The sequence below is a fragment of the Cetorhinus maximus genome, chromosome 15, assembly GCF_964194155.1.
Source record: "Cetorhinus maximus chromosome 15, sCetMax3.hap1.1, whole genome shotgun sequence".
Taxonomy (NCBI): Eukaryota; Metazoa; Chordata; class Chondrichthyes; order Lamniformes; family Cetorhinidae; genus Cetorhinus; species Cetorhinus maximus.
Window position 1 is genome coordinate 79,993,237 of NC_135893.1, and position 20,350 is coordinate 80,013,586.

At 42.4% G+C, this 20,350-nt stretch overlaps 1 protein-coding gene across 1 annotated transcript in view; it reads right to left on the reverse strand.

Moving 5' to 3' along the window:
• rgs11 (regulator of G protein signaling 11) overlaps window positions 1-20,350 on the reverse strand; it is a 149,901-nt gene that overhangs the window by 84,734 nt on the left and 44,817 nt on the right. Inside the window, exons 5-8 of the mRNA XM_078559289.1 lie at window positions 18,805-18,856; window positions 16,711-16,769; window positions 13,492-13,568; window positions 2,021-2,102 (exon numbers count right to left, since the gene is read on the reverse strand). Coding sequence (XP_078415415.1) covers window positions 2,021-2,102; window positions 13,492-13,568; window positions 16,711-16,769; window positions 18,805-18,856 — 270 coding nt within the window. The remainder of the gene's footprint in view (window positions 1-2,020; window positions 2,103-13,491; window positions 13,569-16,710; window positions 16,770-18,804; window positions 18,857-20,350) is intronic.

The window sequence follows — 20,350 nt, forward strand, 5'->3', positions numbered from 1 at the left end:
TTAATTGTCGGCAGGCACGCTACCGACTCTCGCACGCGCCTGCCGAATGAAATATCGCTTGAGTGTGCGATGATGTCGGGACACTCGCCCGATGTCACTTGCCATTTTATGTCTATTCGGGTCGGGTGTGCGCCCACCTGCGGGACATAAAATCCTGCCCTATGCTTATATTAACAGAACAATTAAATCTCTTTAAAGAGGTAAACTTCAGATAACAATACATTTTAAATAGCTTGTATATATTTTTGAAGAAACTCATCCTGATAAAGTTCTATAGGCTGCCTCATTGTAATATAATTGAACAGCTATCCGTGCAATTACATTGGTAATGCATTTTTTTGTTAAAGAAACTTATACTGATAGAATTCTACAAAATTTAGGCATTGGCCTTGAAATTCCATGGGATTTTTCCAGTCCCTTATCATAATCTTTCTGGGATTCCAGTGGAACCTCTGCAGAAACTGTGTAAGTGCCTGAAATCGCCTTTTATGCCATTTCCTGGGTGCTCTGCCAGTCAGTCACCTGCTGAAACTAGAACAGCTGATCAGGAAAGCCCACAGGAACTTCCAAGCCAATGTCTTTTTAATAGTATTTTCTCCTCTTGTTTCTTGGGTCACCCACTGCCAGTTACCGTTGCTAATCAAGAGGGTGCCTTATGAGGTCCTTTGCCAATATTGTTCCGATGAAAGTGTGAAAGAGTCCTAATGATGGGCCTCTGATCACTTGCCTACAATGGCAAGAATAAGATGCTGATTATGGTTGCAAATTTGGTTTCTGTCCCGGGCAAAACATGTGGCACCCACACTGTATTGTAGATATTAACTGGGACCAATCGAATGAGTGTTGGGGCAGGTATCAGCGTGAGGCCTGACTGGTTTTAATTATTGGGCCTCATCATTTTATAATTGGTGGCTTGTCCAAGTAATCACATTGGTGATGGGCAACTTGCCCACTTTCAGGGCTACAGTTCCAGAGGGAAACCTGCAGAGTTCTCCAATGTGCAAACATTAGGTAAAGACAGTTACTACATTCAATGCATTTCTCATTTCAGACAGGTCAAGAGGTGCAGATCAGGTCATGTTCACTGGGTCAATTTGAACAATGCATTGCGGAATGGAAAAAGAGTGCAAAATTTAAATACAGCAACATTCAAATTTATGGGGATCAGCTCCCACCTGAACAAAATTCAATCAATGGCAAAGGTTACACAGTTTATACTAAGCAAGTTAATGACTAAGTGATAAACCCAGTATTCCAAATTTTTGAGGAGGGCTTTTTGTTATCTCCACATACTTGTGGTAAACAGGATATTTGCAGTTACAGAGAGAGTTCTTACAGAGATCAGTACATTTTGTTAGCACCAGGCACTGGGGATGTACAAAATCTGAATTTCCCCCCAAAATGAGAGGGAGTGGTTTGGGTGAGGAGGGTGTTAATACATATCAAACCTTTCCAAATTTAAAGTGGTGACTGGTTTTCTGTCTTCACAGAAAAATGGATGGGATCATGGATTCCAAAAACAAAGGCATCTCAGAACTACAAGTAATAAGACCAAGATTTGACTTATCAGGCTGCCTTTCTACCAGTTTAATGACAGTACTAGAGAGGAAAAAATTGGGCAGGGTCTCCTTATGCTAGATCATTGTCTACTTTCACATCTGTTCCAGTTTTCTGATGTCACTGCTGCTGGAGATTGAAAGCACCCACCCAGATAAAGGCACAATTAAACGAAGTGATAAGATTGAAGGCATATGCTACACTTTCTGTCTTCATTGTCTCAGCAAACACTGGATGCTAAGAACATTGACATACAATATATACCATTTTCCATACCCCTACCCTACCAACAAGCTCCCAAGAGCACGTGGGAATGTTAGCTCTAATCCACTGGGAAGAAACATTGCCCAATCAGCAACAGGTCAATCAGCAACGCGAATATCTATGAAAATCTCAGCCATCTTGCCATCATCAATTAATGGTCTTCAAAATAACTTTATTGCCGGTGAGTAATATGACTTACTGGAGGTCTGTTGACAAACCAATAGGCCTGCTCCTGGCAATCCAGTACAATACGGTCTGACTTTCTCCGTTGCTTAGCTGCCCTGTTGATTAACATAGATAGGAAGAAATGAATCAATTTACCAACTTGGCTATATCTGAGTACATCGGTTACCTAGACTTTACAGCATATAAACAAGCCATTCAGCCCAACCGGTATGTAGCAGTGTTTATGCTCCACTTGAGCTTCCTCCTAGCCTTCTTCACCTAATCCTTCCATCCTTTTCCCTTTCATGTAATTATTGAGCTTCCCCTAAAATGTATCTCTGCTATTAGCTAAAACAGCAAGCAGGAAGCACGTGCTCTGTATATTAGAAAAGGAAAGAAAAGTATCCCATGGCTGGAACAGGCACTAGGCCTCCTGCATATGAAAATAAGGGTCCGAATGTCTGTCTGAGACCCCCACTTCAAGAATGGTTTGCCCTGAAAATGGCCGCCACCACTGGCTGCACTCAGTAAAACCAAACCTTGGGAGTGCTTACTCATTGCAAAATCAGCTTTTCACAATGACATAGCCAAATGGCGAGTCCAGAGGTGGAGTGCTCGCCCCAGTCCCACATATAAAAGAAAGCTCAATGCCTCTGCTTCTACCCCACCACCACTGATCACTACCAATCCTGGATTCCTCTCCAGACTCCTGGGTCAGGATTTTATGCCCCACAACAGCATGTCTCCCCTCAGCGGATGAGGCGAGCCATTTAAATCTCCATTCAGCTCGGCAGGACAGTAATATTCCGTCACATGGGAGGGGCTGTAAAGTCCTAGCCCCAACCTTTTCCCCCTCCCCTCTATCCTCCCCAAGTCCCACCCCAGCCTCGAATCCTTCTCTCCCACCCCCCGATCCTTCTCCTCTGGGCTCCTCTCTGTAGAGTAAAGGGTTAACTCTAACGATATCTACTGAGCATGTGCATAAGGAGCTATGTCACGGTGATGTCACTCACTGAAAGGAAATGAGTGTGAAGCATCTCAGAAAGTAGCTCAAGCTATGTCTTAGTCTTAAAAACAAAAAACTACTGCGGATGCTGGAAATCCAAAACAAAAACAGAATTACCTGGAAAAACTCAGCAGGTCTGGCAGCATCGGTGGAGAAGAAAAGAGTTGACGTTTCGAGTCCTCATGACCCTTCCGCAGAACTGAGTAAAGTTAGGAGAGGGGTGAAATATAAGCTGGTTTAAGGTGGGGGTGGGGAGAGAGAAGTTGGGGGGGGGGATAGTGGTTGTAGGGACAAGCAAGCAGTGATAGGAGCAGATAATCAAAAGATGTCACAGACAAAAGGAACAAAGACGTGTTAAAGGTGGTGATATTATCTAAGAGAATGTGCTAATTAAGAATGGATGGCAGGACACTCAAGGTACAGCTCTAGTGGGGGTGGGGTGGAAAGACTGACAGGGTATTACAGTTATCGATTTAAAAATAATGGAAATAGGTGGGAAAAGAAAAATCTATATAAATTATTGGAAAAAACAAAAGGGAAGGGGAAGAAACAGAAATGGGGTGGGGATGGGGGAGGGAGTTTAAGATCTAAAGTTGTTGAATTCAATATTCAGCCCGGAAGGCTGTAAAGTGCCTAGTTGGAAGATGAGGTGCTGTTCCTCCAGTTTGCGTTGGGCTTCACTGGAACAATGCAGCAAGCCAAGGACAGACATGTGGGCAAGAGAGCAGGGTGGAGTGTTAAAATGGCAAGCGACAGGGAGGTTTGGGTCTTTCTTGCGGACAGACCGCAGGTGTTCTGCAAAGCGGTCGCCCAGTTTGCGTTTGGTCTCTCCAATGTAGAGGAGACCGCATTGGGAGCAACGAATGCAGTAGACTAAGTTAGGGGAAATGCAAGTGAAATGCTGCTTCACTTGAAAGGAGTGTTTGGGCCCTTGGACGGTGAGGAGAGAGGAAGTGAAGGGGCAGGTGTTGCATCTTCTGCGTGGGCATGGGGAGGTGCCATAGGTGGGGGTTGAGGAGTAAACCAGCTTATATTTCACCCCTCTCCTAACTTTACTCAGTTCTGCGGAAGGGTCATGAGGACTCGAAACGTCAACTCTTTTCTTCTCCGCCGATGCTGCCAGACCTGCTGAGTTTTTCCAGGTAATTGTTTTTGTTATGTCTTAGTCTTATTTAGCATGTAAATAAATGTTTTGAACAAAGATCAGCTATACAATTGGGTAGACAAGCCAAAGAGTTGAGATAGAATAAGGCTTTTGTCAGTGATGCAAGGGAAATTTCCCAAGAACAGTCCAATGAAGTTGTTCAGTTTGTGAGTTGTAAAACCAAAAGTAAGACAAGGCGGCAACCAGGGAAATGCCTGAAAAGACGCCAACCACCATTTTCCAATGTCCACAATGTGGCGGGAAAACGGTTCACAGACGGGAACAAAGCCCTGCCTGAATTGTGCAGTGCCATGGGTGTGGCAAGTTAGGCCATTTTAAAGTGGTCCGCCATTCCAGGAACTCTGTGTTTACAAAACAGAAGGAGAAATCTATTAAAGGAACCTACGTTCAAGAAACTCAATTCATTCCCTCAGAATGCTGTGAATCCGTCTTCATAAACAAAACTCCATCCCTACAACCACAGGAGGACATTGTAGGTCTTTCATTTCTCTTCAAGGTGAGGCTAAATGCAGCGGGAGACAGGTGCACCAAGGGTGAAGGTGACCAGCCGCAAGATGACATTCCAGACATTAATTTGCTCTTTCGGGAAAGAGTGGAAGAGGATGATAACCAAGATGCCGCTAGTATCGATGATTTGTCACAAGAGGAGATCCTGAACCTTGCTTTACTTTTTGAAGACAGCATAAATTCTGATGAAGTTCCCGAGCTGTTCAGGCCCACTGAGGAACAAACTCACACTGAACAAAGTTTGCAAGCTCAACCACTGCCTTCAGAAAAATAAATTCCTACAGTATTAGCAAGGACAATCATAATTTTTCTTCGGAATATTCTTCGTCCTTCTCTTCATCCATCTGATTCGTTCATGGATGAGGCATTACATAATACTTTGTTCTTTGCAGCAGTGGAAGTTTGTAGACCCTCTACAGTGTACAAGTCTTCACAGGAGCTGGATGAGCTTCATTCTTTCAAGCAAGAGCAGCCTTTCCCCAAAGTATGAAGCAGAAGGGGAAGATAAAAGAGAAGGAAAGGGAATTCTCTGTTCATCACCCTTATACTGTGGACCAGAAGCAGAAATTTCTGTCTGAGGAGGTCGGTGCCTTCCAAGGAGAAGATTCGGGGCAACATACGTCCTATACATCCTCAGAGAGAGGCGAGAACACAGTTGGAGATTGATGCCACAGCACAGAGACTGTGAGAGGAAGGTGTGGGGGATGTGTATAATAGTATGGGGATAAAGACTCAGGGGAGGTGTAGAGCAAAAGCCTAACTCTAATGATAGTTACGGAGCATGTGCAAAAGAAACGATGTCATAGTGATGTCATTCAATAGAGGAGATGAGTGTGAAGCATCTCAGAGAGTAGCTCCAGCTATGTCTTGATCTTATTAAATCTTTGAAAATAGTTAGCATGTAAATAAATGTTTTGAACAAAAGTCCATTGCCTCCAACAAGATCTCTTCTAGAGTAAGTAGCCAACAAATGTCAAGATAAGTAACAGGATCTCCAGAATTGGGATCCATGCAATGCTTCATTGCAGGCAGTGCTGACTGTTCCACATGTGTAATATTTTCCCCATTTATTCTATACTGTTGACACCTGTTGATGGGATAATGCAGCCTCTGTCAATGCTTTTCTTTGTAATCTTTCCACTCCCACTAATAAGACATACTTGAACAATGAGGGAAGTCTCCCTCCTCCCTATAGATAACCAAGCAAACTGGCTTCAAGGAAAGCCTATGAAAATCTATATATTAACATTATATATTGTTTTTACTTTGCAAGTAATTGGATGAGCATTAGGAGTGGTATACACCACTGGTTCCCAAACTTTTTTGGTCATGTACCCTTCCTATTCAGGTTTACCAACTTTTTGTATATGCCGTACATTAAGTTTCTACTTTTACCTACACCTCTAATGAACACACGTTTTGTACATCGTTATAATTACACATTACAGGTAAACATATGCCTGTAATAATTCTTTACTTACCATTAATGTGATGGATGAGTTTGCTTGTTGGACCATAAGCACTTGAAGTTGGGAGAAATATATCAACTGCATCTCACTAGTGAGTCTATTGGCAGCAAGCGCGGGAGAGAAACAACCAGTGACTGGAGGAGCAGCAAGCTGCAGGAAGGTGAGTGGCGGCACAGTAACATGACCACCAGAGAGGGGGAAATGGAGGTTGGGAAAAAATTCTCATCCCTGAAAATCTGCCATTGCATAATTAACAGATAAATACCACCGAGAGACCCTAGAAGCTTGACACCATCCAGGACAAAGCAGTCCGCTTGATTGACACCCTATCCACAAACATTCACCCCCTCCACCACCGACGCACAGTGGCAGCAGTGTGTACCATCTACAAGATGCACTGCAGGAACTCACCAAACCTCCTTAGACAGCACTTTCCAAATCCATGACCACTACCACCTAGAAGGACAAGGATAGCAGATAGATGGGAACACCACCACCTGGAAGTTCCCCTCCAAGCCACTCACGATCCTGACTTGGAAATATATCGCCGTTCCTTCACTGTCGCTGGGTCAAAATCCTGGAACTCCACCCTAATAGCACTGTGGGTGCACCTACACCACGGGGACTGCAGCGGTTCAAGAAGGCAGCTCACCACCACTTTCTCAAGGGCAATTAGGGATGGGCAATAAATACCGGCCTCGCCAGCGACACTCACATCCCACCAATGAATAAAGAAAATATAGATACATCTGCTGCACCCCCAGGGGAAATCGTATCCCTCTTTGGAAACCACTGGAGTACACTTTCATAAGGAGTAATTATCAAACAGCTCAAGTGCAGAGAGAAATGATATGGGCTGACTTTTTTGAAAGAAAAATCTGTCTTCCACTACCTGCTGTGACAACATTAAATATTCTGCTGGCGATTTGCAGCTAGAAAGTAATCTCCAAAAGCTTCAGTAACACTTGAATAATACACAAGAACATCAATAACTTTCAATACATTGTAGCCCTCTAGGTCAAGTACTAAGGACAAAAACTGTGATATTAGCAGAACTGCAGGTGGCCCAAGACTACCCATTGAAAACCTGACCCATTCTTGTGTATGTTCAACAGTGACTTACATTTTTTCTCTTGTTTCCATTCTGGCATCACATTTTGCTTCTTTAAATTCTGTTTGCCTTTCTGTGACCTATCTGCTTAATAGGGCCAATTTGACAATACCACACTCCCAGCTCAACAAGATTGCTGACAGGAAGCCATGAAGTGCTGGACCACAAATTTCCAATGATATTTGTCCTAATTTGTCTGCAGCCATTCGAAAATTTTCAGTCTCCCTTAATTTAGCTACCTGACCCCAGAGCTTGGTATCATCTGCAAATATGACATTACCAGAAGTATCTACCTCTATACTATTTATGTACAGTGCAAGCAAGGTAGAACCCAAATGAGGCACTAGTGAAATTCCACTGGTCATTGTCCTGAAAAGTGCATTTCCCATTTTCATCACTTTTAACTTTTTACTTGTAATTCCCATGTGCATATAGCTTCCTTAAAAGCTTCAGATGTGAGATTTTGTCAAATCTTTTCATTGGACATTCTTCGTCCATGGATTTAGTTCCCTAGCATTACCCTTGAAGTATTCAGTCAACATGAGGCTATTAACAAGGCACGTCAGGTCATTGGTTACATGTCCAGAGCATTTTATTGCAAATCTAAGCAGAAAATCCTCCCATGGTGGCAATCATAGCTAACACACAGGAATATGGCTGTGTTTGTTGGAGGCCAATCATCACAGTTCCAGGACATCACTTCAAGGACTCCTCTGTCCAACTATCTTCAGCTATGTCATCAATGATCTTTCCTCCATCTTAAGGCCAGAAATGGGGCAGTATGGTGACAATTCTGCAGCTTTCAGCTCCATTTTCAACTCCTCTTATAATGAAGCAACAAATGCAAGCCTAACGTAGGATTTAAGGGATGTCCAAGCTTGGATGGCAAGTGGCAAGTAAGGGCACATCCCGCAGCCAGGCACTAACTGGCTGGATTTTACACTCCTCCATCGGCATGTTTGAAGGTGGCAGGGTGGGGGGGATCGTAAAATCCAGCCCATGACCCACCTTTGGGCTTATTGAGGCCCTTGTGGCCAATTAATGGCCACCTCAGGGCCTCAGGGCCTCATCCCACCACCCCCCCGCCGTGCTATTGTGCCTGTGGCAGGAGGAGGCCCCTGCCAAACAGGTAGCCTGGCAGCTTTTACTGTGCAGTTTGGTGTTGGACAAGGAGGGGGGGATGACCTCTTTTGGGGGCTTCATTTGCCCATCGGAAGTATTCTCCCTCCTCCAGGTCATCCTTCCCCCTTTAACGTTACAGCCCAGGCTCTAAAACTTGGCTTCCACGCCACTCACTCCCCTAGCTGGGCCCACCGATACCTGGAGTTACCTTGGTGTCCGGCCTCCATAACCACCTCTTCCTCGGGGACTGCCTGTAGTCCCAGCAGTGGCTGTTGCTTGAACCTAGTGCTGTGGGGACACGGAGCTGTTAGCCAATCCGATTGGCCGGCAGCTCTCTAAGGTGGGACTAACTCCCCAGATAAGGGCAGAAGTTTGGCCCTGAGCCAATTAACACCCTATGGAGAATAAAATGGCACTAAGGCAGCAGCTTTTTCATGGGTGGGCTCCCAACCGTCATTTTACTTGGGAGTTGGGGAACATGGCACCATATAAAATCCAGTCCAAAGAATTTGCAAAGGGAGACTCGAACAGGGTGTGTCCCCACTATTTGAATGTAGAAAGCACCTAATGCCTGGATGTCTATATAGGGGTCTTTGTCAATATGACAGGTGACGCATATTGGGCACAAAATGTGTGCCTGCCATTGTACTGGATGCTTAGACTTCCATTTTATGCCTGTAAAAGAGGCATGGTGCCAACAAATTTCCAGGCCTGTGTATCCAATTTGCCTCTCTCTTAATTACCGGGCCCTGCCATCAGGAGGCACAGTTTAATTCCGGGCTGGAATTAAGATTACAGGGTCCAAGCAGGCGGTGCTTTATCCGACCTCAGATACTGACTCCATCCTGAGACCAGCAGGAATGACACCACTGCCCGCGGGCACAAGTTGATAATTGGAAGGGATCAGTCCACCATCGGGGACAGTCTGCTGCAATGTACGTGGAGGTGGTGTGGGCTTGGACATATCAGTAAAGTTCATGTTTGGAGGTGAGGGGCGGAGTGGGAAGCAGGTGGCGGGCATGGGGCAGGGGAGGCTCAAGGGATCCTTGTACAAACTTTTAAAAGCTCAAAATATATTAAAATTACCTAGGCCAGCTGTGTCCTGGATTCTGCTGGATAGCAGCTGCCACTGACGAATTTGAGGCAGTGCGGAATAAAAACCGGACATGCTGGATCACCATCGACCTGAAATGTTAACTCTGTTTCCCTCCAAAGATGCTTCCTGCCCCGCTGAATATTTCCTGCATTTTCTGTTATTATTTCAGATTTCCAGCATCTGTGTGGCCTTAGTTGGGTCTACAATTAGAAGGTGTGTGCAAATCACTGATGTTCCAGTGATGTGACTACCATCTTAGGTACTCCTTGCTATGGAGTGGGCTGCTGGCCTTGCCTTGTGTTAATTCAGGTAAGTTAAGATTGTGGGGAGCTGAGACTCATTGCAACACATCGTCTGAAGAAACTTTCATGAGAAATTGCTGGAGCTACAGAAGAACTTTTAAACTAGCTTATCTTGCCTTTCACCTGGACAGCGATAGCTCCGAGAGACTGAGGGCCTCTGAGGTCACTGGGAAATCTGTCCCTCTGTCCACGGTATGAGGTTCTCAGTACAAGTGTCAGATTCTCAATGGGCATCCCCTTGTCCACAATTTTAAGGTAGCAGAAGGAGACAGTGCAGGTTGGAGGAAAGGAGACTGTTAACAGCATTTGAGAAGGATGGGCATCAAAGGCATTAAGCAGCCCTTCAAAGGATTTACAGGCTCTGCAGATGGTATGAAAATCTCAAGAAGGAGCCTTGCTTGAGCTACATCAAAGAGCCAATAGGTCAGATGAGCCAGCATGATGTCCTGCATTCACGATCATTTTCCCAAACAGCTCCACCTGTGACTGTGAAAGTTATTACCACTTAATTCTGCCAGTGGTTGATTTGCGTAGCCATGAGGCATTTTTTACTATCACCCAGTGTGTCTGGCAGGGTTGTCAATCGTGATTAAATGGATTCCTGAACATCACATGACTTGACACCAAACTCTTACTATTAGTCGACTAACACATCCATCCTAGTGTCTTCCTACTCCAAATGGAAAGCAAAAAGACTCATTATCCAATTGGATGATGTTTGACAAACGGCTTTTATTCCCTATTTTCAATGTTTTTATATCTGATAAAGGGAAATATTCAAAGAAAATGGCAAAATAATGATATTTTTTAATGTCCCAATGATTTTTCTCCAGGGCTGCACACAGCAGTGTCCTGGTGGTTGATCTTCAATTCCTGGAGACTCCAGGCCAATCCTGGAGGGTTGGCAACCTGAGTGTCTGGGCATGTATTCATTAGCTAACTTAAGTCGCTTATCCCACAGCTAGGGGCCTCATTCAGTTAAGCAGCAGCATGATAGTTTTATTCTATTGCTGAGCCCACGAAGTACAGGATGCTTTATATAGCATGGAGACAGCATTGTGAGTTGCTACTGTAAACCCCCTCAAGTTTCTGAATAGAAGCAGCTTCCGCTTGTTGAATGTTCAAATCGTCTGTGGCTATAAACAAGGAAGCACTCACACGTGTGAGAGATTTGCAGGAAGTTCCCATCACCTCTCCTACTTCCACCCGCTCTACCTAAAATCTTGTAGCCGACTCTCTCCCATACTGCTCCATTTTTCGCTGTATTCCAGGTCAGGCTCACTTCCTGTATGACTTCCAGCACCAGCCGCAATTTGTCTACCCCTTTAAGACCTGCCAGAAGCCCTGCAACAAATGTCAAGGAGCATGGAGGAGTCCAGCACCAACACGACACTGGCTATGCGCAGAGCTTGAAGTCCATCCATTCCAGCATGGAAGTAGTGGTCGACTCCATGTGTCCACACTTGCGGACTCAACCATGATGCACTGTCTGATGGCTGATGTCGCAGCTCGGGTTGCGTGCTGGCCTTAAGCAGTGCAGGCTAGCTTTAATTGGTGCTTGCAAGGCACAATTTTGAATTGCTTGGTGATTCATGCAGTCAATGAACAATGTGGTTAGCACTGGCTGCATGCAGAAATCATTCAGGAAGCACCAAGCTGGCACACGGCCTGTATTGCATTGAACGGATGTGGATTAATTGTGCATCACAATTCCTGCTTCTGTTTTTGGGGACTGTCCAATTTATCCCCATGTCCAATTTTTGTGATCGTTCATGGCTGCTGGAATTGGAGCTTTTTTGCCGCATCTTTTTATTTGCTGTAAAGTTTGCAGCCATCTTTTCAGATTTGCTTTGCTTTCACTGTGCCATTAAACTATTCTGCACCTTTTCAGAGTGCAGAAGATATCTAATTATATTGATATATCCTCGTCTGAATTTCACTTACAGTGAAACCTTCCCCTCAATTCCTCCCCAAAGCAACGCAGCTATAAATGGGAATTTAGTAATTTGGGCTTTTGTATCACTGCTGTGGTGCTGTAGCTGCTGCTCACTTTTTAAAAAAAAAAGCCCCACTAAATAACAAATATTCTGCCCATCAGAAATAAAGCTGGTATATTCCCTGCCTCAGCAAATAAAATAAATGCTGATTTCACTTCTATTCTAACCATGTGATACACAGGCTGGATCCGGCCATCTGTCACTATCTGCCCTCAAGTCCCACTAGCCAAAAAAAGCCAGGCTCAAAGCAGTAAACAGCAACAAAACAGGAAAAGTCACTCTGCAATATCAAGAACTCCGAGGCATTTCTTGGGTTTAAGCTTGTAAATGCTTGTAAATGCCAACAGCAATATCATTACAGGATATGTGTGTTCCTGCCCTGAATTATGTATCAGATTCTGTATTCTCCTAGGTGTAACAAGAATCACATTCCTTTAACTGTGATTTGAGCTAAAGTCCGCAACACATAGAAGTCTCCAAAGTAGCAACATATACATACAAAACTACTATTACCCAGCAAGAACAGCAAGTATACTGATTTGCAAGCCAGCGAGTCCACTGCCTCTTGTTTTAGGTGTAACAACTACACAACAGTTCAATAATACAAAGTCCCAGATCTAGCAAACCAGACACGGTGGCTAGCTAACACATTTCTTATTTGGGTGTAAGGGTGCAAAAAAAAGGCCTGATTTCTGACTCTGTACCGCACTAATATGAAACATTTAATAATTTAAATGTTAACAATATCATAGCAGACAAATCTACACTTTATTTTTCAGGAACAATTTGCATAATTCTTAAGAATAATCCCCCTGGAAGCAGGATTTGCTGACTAAATGTATCTTGCTTGCTTGCTTGGATCACATATTGCAATCACACTGTTGTGCAACGATGTTTCAAAGCAGAGCTTCTCAATTAAAATCCTGCAGTGTGATATTTGCAACCACAAAGGTTCCCCTGGTTCCAGTTCTCTTTCCGTTTCACCCTCCTCAGTAGATACAGGAAAAAAGTGAAAAGTATCTGTCAATTTTGACAGAAAGTAGTTGGGTAGAGCAGGGGATTGTGAAAATGTATCACATCTGAATGCATTTTCCTATCCTTCACCGAATGTAAGCATACATTCAAAAAAACTTTAATCTTCAACTGAAATCAATTCATTCTGAATTACAAAAAATTGAAAATTCAAGTTTTTCAGTTATTAATAGTGTTAGAAATACATCTAGTCAGTGAAATATTAAAAAGAAAATATCACCTTATCACAATAATAATTTAAATGTGTCTGAATTATACTAGGACTTCATATTTTTTCTTTAATCTATATCATTATAGATGTAGATTACATCTATATAATACAAGTCATACAAAAGAAAGTGGTTGATATAAACATGCAATATTTTGTTTTTGAGTTACATTTCTATAGTTCCGTGTCTATTTATAGGGCTATGGATTACCATATGTTCCTTAATTATTCATAGCAATGACATGCTGAACCTGCATCTATATTAGCAGTACAATAAATTTGTAACTATTTCAGGTTAAACTATTCTGTATACATTAAGACAGTGTACTTTTATACTGATAAAATACAGTTACTAAGCTTTTCTATTAATGTTTTTCACAAAATTTATTCCAAAAACATATAAGTAGATAGAATTAATAAAAACATAATTATTTAGAACTATATGCATAGTGCAAACAGGAATAGTATAAAGAATAAGCATCGGACTAACCTGAGCTGTTCTCTGGCTTGCATTACCACAAAATCCCAAGTATGATTGATCCTCTTGTGCAGTAGATTGTAACTGTCCTGTAGGAATTAAACATTTTGAAAGGGATTTAAAAACATTTTTTCTAAAGCACAGCCAGTTTGAAAATAAAGATGCATATGCAGTGATGTCGTCTGTATGTACTGCTTTCAAAATATATGAAATAGTGCTGTTATAGCTAACAGCATGATCCTCTGTGAACATGTGCCCAATTATACTATACAACTAGAATGCAAACGGAGGTTACTCAACATTATGAACACGTCCTTCTCCAGAGAGCTTAGGATAGATTTGCAGCTTGTTTCCAGAGGGCAAGGTGCAGTTAAAAAAATAATGAGTACTCTCTAGAGGTGATAAAACAGTCGACAAAAGATGGAATGACCTATTTTCTTTTTCATGTGAGTGCCTCCTTATTACTGAAAATACATAATAAATATGTAATCAGAGAAACAAATATTTGTTCAGTTAATTGATGGGAAATTCCAGGAGTCTGCATTTTCCTCAAACTTTGTTTAAATATACTTTAATATTCAATTCAACTTTTGATAAACATACTTAAGGGTAATTTTACACCATTGTGCTATTGGCACTGAGCCTCCCTACTGGGAGCACAGATCGGAAATTCAGGTGCCTACTATACACAATTTCTTGTGTACCAAGTGCCCAAATTTCTGAGATACACAACAGACAAGTAATACTTCATTGGAAAATTACCCCTATCAGTTCAGGTTACATAATCAGCTGCGGCTGTATTACTATGTTCAGTAATAATTAAGACACAGGTATTTCTGAGTATTTAGTCATCACATCTTCCAAGCCTGTGACGGCTACCACCTAGAAGGGACAAGGGCAGCAGATGCATGGGAACACCACCAGCTGCAAGTTCCCCTCCAGGTGACACACCATCCCGACTTGTCACTGCATCAGCATTCCTTCACTGCTGCTGAGTCAAAATTCTGGAACTTCCTTCCTAATGGCACTGTGGATGTTCCTACAACACACAGACTGCGGTTCAAGAAGAAGCACACCACCACCTTCTCAGGGGCAATTAGGGATGGGTAATAAATGCTGGCCTAGCCAGCGACACCCACAATCCATGACTGAACATATATTAAAAAAAAGCCCTGCACTATGCGGAAAAGCTACGCATTAATGGCCACTATCTATTAAACTGACATCCAATGCCAGAACAGCACCCAATTCCAATATTCAATTAGCAACAAAAACGCAACGATTACCTTGTAAATTAGATCAACTGAGAGGCAATTCTGTGCAGACATTTATTGAATATGCTGCCACATCTACTTCACAATGATGAACTCCTTGCTGTTAGAGTTGTGGACGAAAGGGGTAGGGAAGACGAGTTTAAGTAGGGTGGTTGGTTATCGAGAAAAGGAGTTTTCCAGGATAATATTAGTGTTGTGAGCATTTCTGGAAGAGCTGAACAAGGCTTTATGCCCTCATATAGGGTGTGATGATGGATGGCTGAGCCAGTGCTCATTAGGTACTTTCATGTTTATAACTCTCAGACTTGAGGCAGTGAAGCACGGGGGCCACTCCCGTGACAAAAACAGGGATGGACAATGGTAAAAACATTGTTGGAGGTAAGGGTATGGAAAATTATATCAACGTAAAGAAATACATTATAAAAAGTGACTACTATAAAATTCTGTTCTTAACAGAATCGTTCTGACAGTTGCTTTGGAGTTTACCTCATTATTTCTCAAGTACTTAATATTTACATTTTGACGTAAATTCTAGCAGATTACCAATATTTATGGCTATTTGAGTTTATCAATATATTGCAGATAAATCTAATGATTCCCTAGTAATATTTCAGGGAAATAATGATAACGCACTAATAAGTAATAAAATATTGCAGAATATAGACTTTAGCCGATTACGAACTGCTTGTGGGATACATACAGATTCCTAGTGTGACTGTGCTTGCATTAGGTGCAGTGTGGTTTGGAGCAGTCATTTTGTCTTGGTTTCTGGAAATTAATCATGTGCGGGAGGGAGGGAAGGTAGTGTGGGAAAAGATGCTGCATAATTATGGTCATGTTGATTGACGGGGCTACCCTTTGTGGCACTAAATGTCTACTGTGTTGGGATGGGGGTAGTGCATGTGGATTGATTCTTCCCAGTTGGTCACCAGGCTGACTAGTGTCTCTTCAGAGCCAGGCAGAGGTGAAGCATTACTTATTCTGATTCATACGGAGCTCACATGTGCTTCAGTCATATGTTTGATGTGGGGGTGCACTCCCTCTTGAACCTCTCCATGCCACCACCCCCCCCAACCCCCCATCTCTCCACATGGGGATATGTGCTATTTTTAAAATCAGTAATTATTTTTATACTCACTTGTGAATATTTTGCATCAGAAAAGAAAAACTTAATGAATGGTAGAGCAAGGTCCAATTAAACATACAATAAGCTTTAAAACAAATCTTGGTTCTCCAACATATCTGCCACAACAGGGCACTTCAGTTACAAATAAATTAAATCTGGCTGGAAGAAATGGCTAGACTTGTTTTATCAAGGGTAGTCACTAACAGATCTCTGAGGTATAAACTAAATACATGATCTAGGAGTTTGAGGTGCAATACTCTTTGCAGAAGTGTTAAAAATAGTCCCAAAAATAAGTGGCAGTGGAGTTAACGTCTGGTGAGCTCAAAAGAAGCTGCTTCTCCCTCCTGCAGGCAGGAAAGCTTCAGCCTTTAGTTTATATGTGCCTGACTGAGCAGGAACTGGACAGTTCTTTAGGAACATACAATGCCCAAAGCGGGAAAGAACGGCTTTCAGATAAAGGCAGTAGAATGGTAATGCAATAGTTGTACATTCTGATTTTAGTGACCTGCTTTCAGGATATCATCTGTTAGCAGTACCCATTTTACCTGTAAAATTTCAATTTAGAACAGAGCAGGTTGACTGCATTTCTGTTTCAACTAAACCCCAACTAGTTACAAGCAATATTTTAAATGACATGCATTTTTGATAGGCAATTTCAATACTCATTTATGTCTTAAGAGAGCTACATTTATTTCACACTTTTTGAAGTTTGTTGGACTGTTAATAAAATTGCGACATCCAACAGCAGCCACGCACATACAAAAGACACAAGTACTTGTGACAGACAAAATGACTCCGCTCAAATTCAAGTTAAGGAAAGAGTTATCTTACCTTTTCGTAGTCAAGCAAGCCTCCCTGCCTCGTTATGTTCTTCTTTGCCAAATAAATGGCTAAAGAGCAAAAGATTCATAAGATACAATGTAGTAGCTTTGAGGGTTGCAGATGTTACATCCCCACTGATATCATGTTCCGCAAAAATAAAAATACAAGATCTATTATGTATCAGAACATTTGCCCAATAGATCTATTTTTCCATAACAAGCCACTGCAAAGTGTGGCTTTCCAAAACTTTGAAAGTGCGTGAACATCAGATCACATGAGGAACTATGTTCAGAAGGATTTAACACAAATATAGGTCGCACAGGAAGGCTCTAGAAAATACAAATACCTGAACTAGGAAACATTTTTCCTACTTAAAATGCTTAAGAAACTGTTAAAAGAAAATTGTTAAAATGTACCTCCAGAGTAACTTGTTTATACGTTCCCTTACCCCAGTGTTAAGAGGCAATTTTTTTTTTATTCCTTTGCAACATGTTTGAGTCACTTGCAAGACTGACATTTAATTTGCATCCCTAGTTGCCCTTGTGAAGGTGAGGAGCCACCTTCTTGATCCACTGCAGCCTGCGTGGTGAAGGTGCTCCCACATTGCTGTTGGGTAGGAGTTCAGAATTTTAACCAAACGATGGATTAGTGTACAACTTGGAGGGGAACTTGGAGGTAATGGTTTTCCCATGCAGCGATAGCCCTTGTCCTTCAATAGGTAACTATTTAATATACATTTCTCAAATGTTAAAATATCTTATTTTAATTGAAAGGCCCTTTATGATAAGAGTATTCATTTTAGAAATTGACTGGACCTAGGCTTTTCATGTTCAATTTTATGCTATACTTTGGACACTCAATAAAGGACGTACCATCTCATAACAGAAAATACATGTCTCTCGAAAACTGTATTGAAATGGTTTCTAGTTCATCCACTTCAATCTTCTGGGGCAACCAGTTACCTCAACCACTGCTGCCCATTTCTCAGTTTAACCCTTATCCCTTGCTCCTTGTTCTGCTGCTGCATCGTTAAAGTTGGTCTTTACCCTTTAAATCCTTGTCTCTGAAAATTACTTTGACTCTGAAAATTTCCTCCCCCAAAGTTCTTTCATTTCCTATTAGCGTCTCCTTCTAGGGTCGTTAGAATGTGGAATTTTCTTCCCCAGAAAGCAGTGGAGGCTGGGTCAGTGAGAAGAATTTTCTCCCTGTAGGGGGGTTGGGCGGGAGTGGGCATGCGCCGCCATTTTACGTGGGCGGGCCAATTGAGCGCTCCCTGTGCGGGTGGGGGGAAATTGCCTGAGTCGGGGCCTGCGCTGAAATCTCCCTGAGGCACAGAGCTGCCACAGGGAGATTAGTTTAAGTTCAAAAAAATTTAATAAAGAAAAAAAAAAATTTTAATACATGTCCCCTCATGTGAAACTGTCACATGAGCTGGGACGTGTCTATTAATTTTATTAAAAATTTTAACAAGACTTTAAAAGCCTTCCTGAAACCTCATCCCGCCCGTGGAAGGCTGCCTGGGCTCTTTGCCAGTCCGCCAACTTTGGACGGGCAGCTCAGTTAATTGTTTCAATTGAAAGTTAACTGGCCTTAATGGGCCTTTGACAGTTTAGCGGGCCTGCCGAACTGAAAATCTGAATGATGCGCAGTGATGTCGGGATGCACGCCCAACGTTACCGTGCATCATCTTACGCCTCAGCGAGCGGGCCCCGCTCCCACTCACTGAGCTGAAGATTCTGCCCAGTAAATTTGTTCAAGGCACAGTTAGACAGCTTTTTGATAGGCAAGTGAGTCAAGGGCTATGTGAGGCAGACAGGAAAGTGGATCAGTCATGATCTTATTGAATGGCACAGCAGACTCGAAGGGCCGAATGGCCTACTCCTGTTCCTAAGTCCTTTGTTCCTTATGCTTTTATGTTTTTCTCCAGTGTCCATGTAAAGCACCTCCTTTATTTAAATGAAGACTGTCATATAAATGCAAGCTGTTGTTGAAAGCATGTTTAAAAATTGTAACAATTAAACACTTTACCTGAAAATATATACCTTAAACTTAAAAAAAAATGTAATTCTATTATATATAGTTACAAATTGAATGCACACTTACCGTAATCAAGCTCTCTCGCAGGCCATTTATATGAAGTCCAGAAGTAAGGGGTCTAGAAAGATGGAAAGGAAAGAGATTATTTATAATGACATTCGCAGTAATCTCATGTGGGTTTAAACTGTTGGGTGTTTTCATGTTCAGACATCCTTTGTTTCCTCCCAAATGACAATTTGGTTTGATGGCGCCTATGCCAATATCCAATAGCTTGTGGTATTTTACCACATGTTTAGTGATGTAGTGCTTAAAAACCTTAACATGGGTATCTGTGGTTGCCCTTAATATAGTTTGAAAAATAAAGAAATTCATATAAAATCGTGTTTTTAATGATATATACGATGGTTTATCTTATATCTGCGATGGCAGTGGTCAGAGTACGAGCCAATATGCACCAGTGTTATCCCTTAATTAGTGCATAAATGGTTTAGATGTAGAAATATTGCTCCATTATAAATCAAAGTAATCAAATTACAGAAACACTGCACTTCTGGAGACAGTATCACAGCACTATTGTCTTGCATTACATATGATGATATTTCAGTATTGCTGAAAAAAAAATGTTGTCAAAACACTGGTTTGAATTTCAACTGTCAGTTATCAGTTAACTGGTATATTCTCCATGGCAACGCCTCTACCAATCAGAGTCCATTTGCCAACCATTCAGCACTCTCTTTTCATACAGTATAAATTGTTGTTCCCTTTGCATTCTTGCGAATTGTCCTGATAAGTGCAAGATGAAAAATTTCGACAACATGGCCAGAATATTGCCGTCGGCATGCAGGGGCGGGGCCCGAAATGCCGACGTGCAAAATGACGCGCAATGACATCGGGCGTGTGTCCTGACGTCATCATGTGTCATTTAGATATTTCATTCGGCAGGTGAGTGCCAGAGGCGGTTGTGCGCCAGCTGAACTGTCAACGGCCATTAAAAAAACCAATTAAAGTTGTTTGCAATGCTGCCCATCCAACCTTAAGGTTGGCAGGCAGGTGAAGAGCCCAAGTGGCCATGAGCGGGATGAGGTTTCCGAAAGCTTTTATTAATTAAATGAAAACATTTTCCTAAATATAAAAACATGTCCCAGCTCATGTGACACTATCACATGACAGGACATTTTAAATAATGTTGTACTTTATTTTTAACAAAATTTTTTAATCAACTTAATCTCCCTGAGGCAGCTCAGTGCCTCAGGGAGATTGCAGCGCTCTTTCGCGTGAATGCGCAAAAGAGCTCAGGCCCCAGCTCTCCCTCCTTCCCCCGCCTGCACAGGCAGCCCTGAGAGCTACCGGCTGTGTGTCACGCTGGACAGGCCTTAATTGGCCTGCCCGCGTAAAATGGTGGCGTGCAGCCGATTGCGGGTGACGATCGGCTCTGCGCCCGCCCATGCCAGCTCCTGCCCAGCCCACCCAGCATAGGTAAGTTTCTGGCCCATGTCTTTTTTCAGCAATACTCAAGTTCTGAACTACCAAACGACTAGATCATATTTCAGTTGGACCATGTACCAGATATTAAAATGTTTATTAGTTTTCTTGCAGCCAGTAAACCACATTT